The sequence below is a fragment of the Chelonoidis abingdonii genome, chromosome 2 (genome assembly GCF_003597395.2).
Source record: "Chelonoidis abingdonii isolate Lonesome George chromosome 2, CheloAbing_2.0, whole genome shotgun sequence".
Taxonomy (NCBI): Eukaryota; Metazoa; Chordata; order Testudines; family Testudinidae; genus Chelonoidis; species Chelonoidis abingdonii.
This window is the reverse complement of record NC_133770.1, coordinates 150,928,783-150,939,456: the sequence shown is the minus strand read 5'-3', so window position 1 is coordinate 150,939,456 and position 10,674 is coordinate 150,928,783. Positions and strand designations below refer to the sequence as shown.

General features: G+C 52.6%; 2 protein-coding genes across 2 annotated transcripts in view; one reads left to right on the top strand and one right to left on the bottom strand.

The window, feature by feature from the left end:
* C2H2orf68 (chromosome 2 C2orf68 homolog) overlaps nucleotides 1-10,674 on the bottom strand; it is a 181,356-nt gene that overhangs the window by 147,691 nt on the left and 22,991 nt on the right. The window lies entirely within an intron of this gene.
* Nucleotides 1-10,674, top strand: part of PAX8 (paired box 8) — a 54,317-nt gene that overhangs the window by 35,136 nt on the left and 8,507 nt on the right. The window contains exons 2-6 of the mRNA XM_032790358.1: nucleotides 6,048-6,264; nucleotides 7,492-7,689; nucleotides 8,227-8,315; nucleotides 9,632-9,757; nucleotides 10,345-10,520. Coding sequence (XP_032646249.1) covers nucleotides 6,048-6,264; nucleotides 7,492-7,689; nucleotides 8,227-8,315; nucleotides 9,632-9,757; nucleotides 10,345-10,520 — 806 coding nt within the window. The remainder of the gene's footprint in view (nucleotides 1-6,047; nucleotides 6,265-7,491; nucleotides 7,690-8,226; nucleotides 8,316-9,631; nucleotides 9,758-10,344; nucleotides 10,521-10,674) is intronic.

The window sequence follows — 10,674 nt, the reverse complement described above, 5'->3', positions numbered from 1 at the left end:
TGATTGGAGGATATCTGGATGCATATTATAAGACTGTCCTACATAAATGAGGAAAAGCTGAGGTGCCTTTATTATTCTTTTGTTCCACTCTTTCTTTCTATGGGGAATTTGCCAATGCAATATCACTGTCTTCCTTTTAAACAAATAAAACTTTAAAAAAAGGGCAATGGCTGTTGAAAATAGCAATTCCAGTCCTAAAAACCACTGGGAAGCATTTCTTACTTCTTCATTTCTTATCCTACTTTTTCTACAGCAAGTTACAGTAGATCAGTATATTTGACTTGGGAGAAATGAAGTAACAGCTGCCAAAACTGAGCTTGGGCACTCCTGAATTTTGAGGGTGTTCAACTCTGGAAGGCAGGTGCTAGACTCCCTTTTTGAATATTAGCTAAATCTGGAAAGGAAAAGTCAATTTCTGCTTCCATGGCTCAGATAGAAATCCTCCTACGTGCCTGTATCTAAAGCTGCTGAAGTCCCCTAGCAGACCCTCCCCTCCCTTACATTTCATTTTAAATTCTAGTGGGATCCATATACCTCCCTTGCCAGGCTTCAGATAGAGAGGGGCACTGTCCATTTAGTCCACCCAATTCCTTCTTTGGGGGCTGCAAGGTGAGGTCACACCAGTATCCCTAATCCAAACTGGGGAGGTCTTCTGAAGGGGACATCTGGGCCAAAGCCTTCTACTCCTTGGCCATACTTGTTCCCCATTCATGGTACCACCCCTTTCAACTCACAGCAAGCTGCAGCATGGCTCAACTACGTCACTCCCTACCGCTCCCTTTCCTGTTGATAGCGGCCAAGGGATTGCTGGGAAATGTAGTTCTTTCCCTGCTCCAGGGCAGGCTCTATAGGCAGGGAGCTAGGCAAGGAACTACAGCTCCCAGGGTCCCATGGGTTCTCAGCTCTCATGCTGGATCTCCAGCTGCTCTGTGGCTCTGCTTCTGCGGTTGTGAGAGGGGAGGAGGTGAGTTAAAAAAAAATGAGGCCCTCTGGAAATGTGCTGCAGGAAGCACCTGCTTGTTTTGCGTGACAATCAAATGTTTGTCCTGAACAAGACGAAAGGGAGAATTTGTTGCACAAATGAACCGAGCAATCTTTGCATCTATGGAGTCTTGGTGGAATTTTCTGCTCCTGATTACAAACTCATCCATAGCTTTACTGAACAATGAAGGAAAGTTTGGTTTGTTGTTTTTTTTTAATCCAAGTAATTTACTGCCTGACGTATGTTTACTTGCAGCACTGCTGGTGGCACCAGCAGATGACTCTAAAGTTATAGACATTGCAGATGATGGATGTTCATAACCATGTACGTCTTCGCTGGACCCTGAAACAAAGTGGTAACAAAGTCACTCTCTCTCACGGAGTATTGTGCCTTGCACTGCTTTATAAAAAATGAGATTGTATGATAGATTCCTCCTCCTGCAGCTGTTTGTACCCCTGTTTAAATGATATTTATTCCAAATCCAGTTTTGTAGGGAAAATAATAAATCATAAGGAATATCTCAATCTATTTAAACCCTTATCTCTAGCAACACACCAAACAGCTTGGAAAAAATGTTAACATTCCTAGATGCCACACAAACCTTTACTTTTAAATGGGAAATCGTCCACCAGGATGTTTGATTATATTGAGCTATAAAAAAAATAAACCTCAGAAGTCCCGCAGTAACTGATAAATCCTCTCACACCAAACTAACATGCCAGTTCTATTCTGAACACCAACATTTTGAAATTCCCAGGTAAGTAATGCCCTCAAAACACAGCTGTCTGACAATAATCCAAGGTGTCCCTTGCGAGCACAGTAAGGCGTGGTAGCTAGTCTTTGAGAATGGTGCAAAAATAAGTTTACTAACCAATTGATCCAGACCAGATCCAGATCAGACATGTTCACAAAGTTGTTCCCTTCTGAAGAGTATTTTTCACGGTAGTTCATTCTGCCAAGCAGGCCTTGCATCTCTTTGTGGCACTGTTCACATTTGTCGCGTCTTCCCTTTTTACAGGGATTTCTTGAAAACATCCCCAAACAGGGTCTCTATGACAACCTGCCGCCACTGCAGGTTTTTTTCTCCAGCTCCCAGGTGTTGAAATCGACCCTTCCTTGACAGCAACCTTGCATGTCCTGCTTCTTCTCCCTTGCTGCCTAACCCCTCCCGCCCCTCCACCCCTGCCCCCAGAAACGCAAAGGAACGAACGTCACTCCAAGACTCCTGCTGGTGTGACCCACGTGCCAGTGGCGCTGCAGTATCTGGAGTCAGAGAGGGAGGCTGGCATAGAAATTAATGGATTTTGGTGTGTTTGCGTCTCTGTCCATGTACGCTCACAAGGACACGGAGAAAGACTTTTTATGCAAAGGGCCCAGATCCAATCAGAAGCAAGAGCTGGCAGTTAGTGGCAGATCCGTGTTTTTCCATGAGCTGGAGAGCACGTTTCCATGGTTGTCATAATGTGAGAACGGAGCTAGTCTGACCAGAAGCTATAAACCAGGAGTTCGCCCAGGAAGGCTCAGAGGATGATCCCAATGACACCTGATGGTGTCTGCTGGAGTCAGAGGTCAGGTCTTTGCCAGTCTATTGCGCCCACTTGCACAGTGCCAGGTCACCTTAATACTGCCCAGGACCTAGTGTGCCATATTTACAAAGCTTGGCCTCCAAACGTAGGTGTCTCGCCCCTGATTCTTTTTTTCTAGAGACAAGCAGCTGTTGGCGCAGAGGGTTTGCTGGAGGCTCATGGATTCAGCCAGTTTATTTGTATTGAAATGTTTGAAGAGATTATAACGAGCGTTAGCCCTGAACATATTTCGTATAACATTTAGATTGCCTTTGAAACAGGTGTATTTTTAAAAAGAAAAACTTATTGTCATTTCAATAAAATCTAAAAATGTATTTAAATAAAAACCTCTAATTTCTGCAGCCCCATCATCAATTTTTCCCACTCTGCCTGGCTGCGGTGTCCCCGGCTCCGTCCACATTGACCCACCACTGAGCGCCCTGCCTGGGCCAGGCACCTGTGCCTGCTGGCTCAGAGGATGCTCTGTAGCTGGGGGTGGGGGGAAGGATCTTCCTGGCCCAGGCCCTGCAGAGGTACCCAAACGCCCCCCAGCTCCTAAAAAAGTGCCAGAACAGTGTTCTGGAGCATTCCGACGCTGTAACAAACGCTAGAGGGAGATTAAACCTCCTGCGTCAGGCTTAGACAGCCTGGCTCTCAGTCCCTCATGCTGGGGACGTCAGGTGGGCTTCCTCGTTGCTATTTTTAGCGCACTGGTCTGGGCCCTGCTGGTCTGTCAACCTGCTCGCTCCTAGCTGCAGGGGAGCCAGGCCCAGAGGGATGGTCTGTCCCAAAGCCCAACCTCCGTGCGGAGCTGAGTGAGCATGGTTGGCTGCGTCAGACACAAACTTCTGGAACACGGGGAAGGCAAACGAGGGTTCGCTGGGAGAGCGGCAGCGCCAGGCACTTCAGAGAAAGGGCTAACTCCCTGGCAGTAGGAGCTGGGGGTGGCTGCACCCAGGCAGGTCTCTTCCAGGCCTCTATGGGGACATTTACGCTGCAAAAATACACCCGTGGCAGCGAGTCTCAGACTCGGGCTCACAAGGCTTGTGCTACGGTGTTAAAAATCCCCTGCGATTAGTCCCCAAAGGGTTATTTATATCCTGCTTTATGCACCCTGGCTGAGCTGTCGCTCCTGTCAGTGCCAGTGTTGTTTCTTTCTTACAGCATTCAACGTTGCTGCAACTCATGCTCTCCCTTGCACCTGCCCAGATAGTGAATTAGTGAGGCCAGTGGGCTGCTGCAGCTGAGCGCGGACTCTCATTCTGGTTGTGCGCACGGCTCGTGCTGAGCTTGCCTGCATGTTTAACATACTGTAGTGCGCAGTGGTGTAGCTGTGTCGGTTCCAGGATATTAGAGACAAGGTGGGTGAGGTCAGAGCTTTTAATGCCGTTACCTCCCCCACTTGTCTCCCTAATACCTTGTCTGCATTGTGTTATGGAAACCCAAGCAGGTGCACAGGGGGATCAGGCAGCTTGGTTACTCCAGGTGTAGAAGCCCTGGCTTAGAGAGCTGCAGATGAAGGATGCTAGATCCACAGAAAGAACTGTAATACAGTCCATGGAATCACTGGCTTCCTGGAGTCCTGGTCCACCTATTCATCACTGGCTGTGAACTAGGGCACCCAAGCAAAACAGGTTTTTCGAAGACTGGCTCATAAGTCAGGAGAGCTGAATGAAGGTTCATGGGCAGCCTTCAAGCTGACATCTCCTAACACTTGAGTGTTTTGACTTTGCAGCCTGAACATTCTGTTAATTTTAGATGTCAACAAGGTAATTTCTGATGGTTTTTAAAACTGTGGCAACACCCAGCAGTTCATCCTGTGGAACTATATTGTCTCCCTACATGGACCACCAGCGGGCCTGGGGTCATTATGTCTACAGACCTCTGCCACTTGAGCTAACTGAGTAACTGGCAGGAGTAGTAGGCTGTTTTCTTCTATGCGGGCCTGCCACTAGAGAGGGATAAGACATACACACTTTGCTGGGGGGCTTCATGGCTATTTCCTAGACAGCAGAGGAATGGGGAGACTCAGGACTCCTGGGTTCCACTCCAGGCTCTGCTGGGGAGTATCTCTAGTGGGGACAGACTCTTCTGCTCCCATCCAGCTCTAACCTCTCCTTGTCCTCTTCCTCTGCTGTCCTGCCCCATCCTACATCTCCTGTTCACTCTTCCCCATTCCTCCCCTTCAGCATTGTGGCCTGCAGGGGGAATTGCTGAATGCATGGGACAGACAGTCTCCCTGATCCCAGCACCACAGCAGCTGCAGCCTCTAGGAGTTCTGCTCAGCCCCTGCAACCCTGGGATGGAGCATGCTCATTCGCACTGTGGGGATGGAGCAAGCAGCATCTGGTCACATGTGAGGGGATGGAGCACGCTCAGTGCAGATGGAATCTTTGGAGAATTTAGCTGCCAAACTCTAACAAGTCTCCACTGAGCATATGCGAACTGAGATTTTAGGGGCTCATCAAATGGCCAACTTTAGGTGAATTTTCATGGGGATGGCAAAAGGCACCTTACTGATCCTAGGGCGACCTCCCCCTGCCAAATTTCAAGTTCTTCCTCCAAAGCATGGAGGTGTTAGAGCTTCTCAACAAAAGGGCTACAAGATATTTTTAACACATGCAAAGCCATGTATTTCCCCCCAGCCTTGGTCTTGGAAACAGAGGAACCATTTTAGCTGAAACTTTTCAAATCAGTTCAGCCTGTGGCAGACCCTGGCCTGGAAAATTTCATCCCTGAAAGTTTAAGTTTGCAGAGTTATACATAACCGAAAACGGGTTCATAATGGGAAGTATCAAACCACTTTAATAATAGGTGTCGCTGCTTGTTCCACCTAAAAAAGCTCCAGTGGGAATTCCTACACATCACTCATTTTACACAAACCCTTATCCCTTAGATCTGCTCTGTCCAAAAATCTCAGATAAAATCTATGTTTTATTTGCCTGTGCAGCACCTAGTCTTGGACCAGGGCTCCTAGGTGCTACCAGAATATATCTTTGGGTGAGGCTGGTGCGGGGAAAGCCAGTGCCTGTGCCATCCCTGGGGACAGAGGCTGTTAGCAGTGCCGCCAATACCAAGGGAGCACAAATCCCGAGCCAGGCTAAACAAATCATGAGATTTTTTTTATTTGCTTTCTGGGGTTTGAGCCATTGGGGTCATGTTGGGGGTCACATTATCTCCCCAACCACGGGAGACAGAAACTTGTCATCCCGCGACTCTGGGAGCTGGGACTTGTAGGAAAACAGCCAATATTGTGAGCCCTGTGATGGAATCACAGGTGTTGGTGACCCTAGTTTGGGCTCCAGGAATCTCACTTGTTAGCAGCCCAAAGTTTGCTAAAAATCTCATTGATTGTTGGAGTCTAAGACCTGGAGATGGTACGATGTGTCTGGTGCCTGCAGGACCCCGGCCAGAGAACATCCCCCCAGGGTCCTGCACACAGCCCGATCTCTCGGAACTGAGCCAGTGCGTGTAACCAGCTGTGGTACTTGGCCCCTAAGTAATACCAGGCCTCCCTTGGCCTGGCCGGGGCTGGCTTTGTCTCTCGGCAGGGCACGGAGGGTTGAACCAGCTGGGCGGGGCCTTCGTGAATGGCCGTCCGCTGCCAGAAGTGGTCAGGCAGCGCATTGTGGACCTGGCCCACCAGGGCGTGCGGCCCTGTGACATCTCCCGCCAGCTGCGAGTCAGCCACGGCTGCGTCAGCAAAATCCTGGGCAGGTAAGCGCAGAAGCGGGAGCCCTTTGCTGGATGGTGATAGAGCCAAGACGCGGCTTCACAGTCTCCCGGCCAGCCACTCCTGCCTTCCCAGCAGACCCCAGCAGAGTTCCCCCAGCTTGCCCTCCATGGGAGGAGCCAGGCCAGGAACTGTTACAGGCTGACGCAGCTTGCCGTCCAGTCTGAGAAAGGTCCCGCTGCAGAGACCCCAGCCAGGGTAACTAAAGCCTGTCTGTGCAGAGCTAAGGGGACGCAAAGGCTGGTCTAGCAGCTAGGGCACTGTCTGGCACTCAACAGTTCAATTCCTGGCTCTGCCCCAGATCCTCTGTGACCTTGGGCCTCTTCCTGTACTTCTCTATGCCTCAGTTTCCCATCTGTTAATGAAGACAATGATCTCGGGGCCTGCGCTTGGCTGGGGTCCTCTCGGGCAGGCAGCTCTCAGCATGGCAGGATAGGACTCTCTGCTCAAATAGCTGTAGAAACTACAGTCCCTGGTGAATCTCCCTAGTGGCTCGGTGCCATCCCCGCACCTGGCTCCCAGCAAGGCTAGTTGGCTGGTGCAGAGTGGCTGGGAAACCCTCACCCCACATGGAAGCCAGCGGTTCCTGCTGCCAGTGGTGGGCTCTGGGTGGACGGTGCCAGGAGTTTAGTAGTATGGGTTCTTCACTCCAATATTCAGTGCATCCCCTGCCACTGGTTAGTCTCTGAAGTGCACGTGAGCTACTGTGCAGCATGCCCTAGGCTGGGGACAGTCCTACAGAGCTTGGCAGGGGCTGTATGGGGAGGGTCATTTATCTGCAATAAGTAATTTGACCAGCCCAGGTCCCAGAGTAGCACCAGACATTGTGATGGGTACAGTAGGAACGGATGGCTGGAGGAAGTGGGACATGCCTGACCAGGCAACAGCTTGATATAGTTCCCTGAGGCTGGACACCCCCTGACTATTTACAAAGACCCCATCTGAGACTGGGGTGATGCCCTGTGCCTTGATTTCCCCATCTGGGGCTAAAATACTTTGCGATGCACCACAGACAACTCAGTGGGCTGGGAGGAACCAGCTGTTTATTTCACTCCGAGCGATCACAGTGCTGTGCTGAAAGATGAGCCCCTGGCTCATGCCATAGGGAAGGTATCGCAGCATAGCCCCCCAAGCTCATATAGCCCAGCAGTGCCCGCCATCTGCTTCCCTCGGTTTACCCGGTAACCCTCTTGCTTTCTCTATTGGAGTAGGTACTACGAGACTGGCAGCATCCGGCCCGGCGTGATTGGCGGCTCCAAGCCCAAGGTGGCCACCCCCAAGGTGGTGGAGAAGATCGGGGACTACAAGCGGCAGAACCCCACCATGTTCGCGTGGGAGATCCGTGACCGCCTGCTGGCCGAGGGTGTCTGTGACAACGACACCGTGCCCAGCGTCAGCTCCATTAACAGGTCGGAGCCAGAGGACCCCGTCGCCCCTAGATGTAGCCAGTCCTGTCCCCTCCCATCTCCCAGGAACCTCTCCTGTCCATCGGGGATCCCCCACTCTCATTAGCTGGGACCCCCATCCCTTGGGAAAGGCAGGGAGGTGCCCGACATGAGTCTGGTGGGGTTATTAGGCCTTGGTATCACTTAAATTCCACAAGGCCTGGACACCATTTCAGTCCTGCTTCCTTTGAGAGTTGGGGGACTCCCTTTCTCCTCTCTGTGTCTCAGTTTCCCCATCCGGAACAAGGGGTTAAAGTACTTTGCGATGCCCCTCAGACAAAGTGAGACTGAAATGGTACCTAGGACTTTGCCCAGGGATGAATCTCCCCTCAATCTGTGCTAGAAACCACTCCCTGAAGTCCAAGGGACCTGCCTCCAGCTTCCTCCCGGACAGAAGTTGGTCCAGCCAGTCTGTGAAGGAGCAGCCCCAATTCTCACACTAGACACGCCCACACTCAGGGCCTGCCATTTAATTTCTCTGATGCCCTTTCTCCCTGTCAGAATCATCCGGACCAAAGTCCAGCAGCCATTCAACCTCCCGATGGACAACTGCGTGGCCTCCAAAGCTCTGAGCCCTGGGCACAGCCTGAGTGAGTTCTGGGGCAGGGTCTCATACGGGGGCTGGGTGTTATAGTGGCTGATTCCTGGGTCCGCACAAGGTCTGTCTGTGGGGCGGGGACGGAGCCCCACAGATCTCAAAAGCACCCACCGCTCAGTCGGCCCCTCTGTTGGCTTCCAGGCAGTAGCACAGCTGGGCAAAGAGTGGAGTTTGTCAAAAATCTCTGGCCATTTGGAAAAGTTCAAAGAACCCGTCTGGGGTTAAACAAAACGTTTCGGTTTTGAGCCATTTTGAAGCAAAATGTCAAGTCAACCCCCACCTCCCCCCAAAACGGCTCTCCCCCCCGCCTGAATCTTGTTATTGCCCGCCCTCCAACAACCATTTCAATGGTGAAATGTTTTGGTGGCCCGGAATCTGCATTTGTCCTTCCCTCCCCCCCACTCCCACCCCCCAAAAAAGTGTTGTCCAAAATATTTCTCCCAGCTCTATTCATGTGCTCTATGTGGCCCAGTCACTAGATCGGCACAGCCGGCCGTGCTAGGTGGGCTACAGAAATATGGAACTAGCTCTCGTGCCCAGGCCTGGTGGGAAATTTTCCACTTAAACAATGAAAACTTGAGTTTTCAACAAAACGGAATTTTTCATGAAAAGTGTCAGTTTCCTGAAGAAAAATCTTGATTTTTTTTCCATAAATGCCCAAATGCTTCCAAATTGAAATGTTGCAATTCAGAAATGTTGCCATTGTGCCCCATGGTAATTGTAGTTCATTGCCCCATATCACTGTTCTCCTCTGTGGACTGGGCTCCTTGCTGGGGACATCTTCCATGATGCAACACAGCCAGAGTCTCCCAGCAGCTATGCTTCCGTGGTGCATCATGGGAGATGTAGTCTCACTAGGGATCCTGACCTATGTGTCGTGTGACACAAGGCACCCAAACTACAACTCCCAGAAGGCACTGCAGTGGCATTGCCAAATAAATTGTTTTCTGTTTTTTCCTGAAATTTTTCAGTATTTAAATTTCTGCCAAAAAAATTGAAAAATTCTGTGGAAAATGCCCTCCATTTTTAACCACCCGATGCCGTTGCCCCCAGGCAGGGAACCGGGCACATAGAAGGGATGGGTTGCACAGCCAGCTGGCATCAGGCTTGGAGCTCCCAGAGTCCCCGATGCGCCAGAGACATCCGCAAGGGATGATTCCTCTGGGTCGCCTGGGACCCCCAGCCTTGTCCCGTCCTCGGGGCGGGTGGCACGACCCAGCACCATGGGCGAGATGCCCTGGCGTCGCGCCCGCCCTGTCTCCTGGCGCTGGCTCCATGGCTTATTGACCTGGGGGGTGGTGTTTTCAGTCCCCAGCTCGGCCGTGACCCCCCCGGAGTCACCCCAGTCGGACTCACTGGGCTCCACCTACTCCATCAGCGGGCTCCTGGGCATCGCCCAGGCCAGCAGCGACAACAAGAGGAAGATGGACGAAAGTGAGTGGGGGTGGGACAGTGCTGGGGGCAGGGTCTCTGGGGCCAGGCTGGCAGCAGATGGGGACAGAGGGGTCCGGCCTCCGATGCCAGGGGGGTGAGTGCGAACGCCCCGTGATGGCGACAGAGACCTAGCCAGGGGGAGGCGTTGCTGAGACTGGCTGGGTCCAGGGCAGCTTCCATGTGGCTCCAGAGCGGCTGCCTCAGTCCCACGGAGGCTGGTGTCAGTGTCCCGTGCCTGGCCCAGGGGCCAAGCAGGCAGCGATGCCCTCTGCGGTGCCATCATGCTGCCGTGTGGTGCCCAGGCATACCTGGGGCAGCTGGGCCAGGCCTGGAGGAGCTATGGGCTGGCAGTGAAGGGGCGGTTGGGGATCAGGCCGTGCTCATGGTTGGGGGGTTGTCAGGGATTGGGCTGTGCCTGTGGCTGGTTGTGGGATTGGGCCATGCTCGTGGCTGGTTGTGGGGGGACCGGTCAGGGATCGGGCCATGCCAGTGGCTGGTTGTGGGATCAGGCCATGCCCGTGGCTGGTTGTGGGATCGGGCCATGCCTGTGCCTTGGATGGGGGTCTCATGGCTGCTCTGCCTGGTAGGCGACCCAGAGAGCTGCCGGCTCAGGATGGACACCCAGAGCAGCACCAGCGCAGCCCGCAAGCATCTGCGCTCTGAAGCCTTCGGCCAGCCCCCCCTGGAGCCACTGGAGTGCCCCTTCGAGCGGCAGCACTACCCTGAGGCCTACGCCTCCCCCAGCCATGCCAAGGGCGAGCAGGTCTGGACCGTGCCCACCTCTCTGGGGGATGAGCAGTATTGGGAGGTCCCAGCGGGGTAGTGAGCAGTATTGGGGGGCCCCCTGGGGTGAGCAGTACTGGGGGGTTCCCAGTGGGGGGAGCAGTATTGGGGGTGCTGGGCGAGATTAGCAGTAT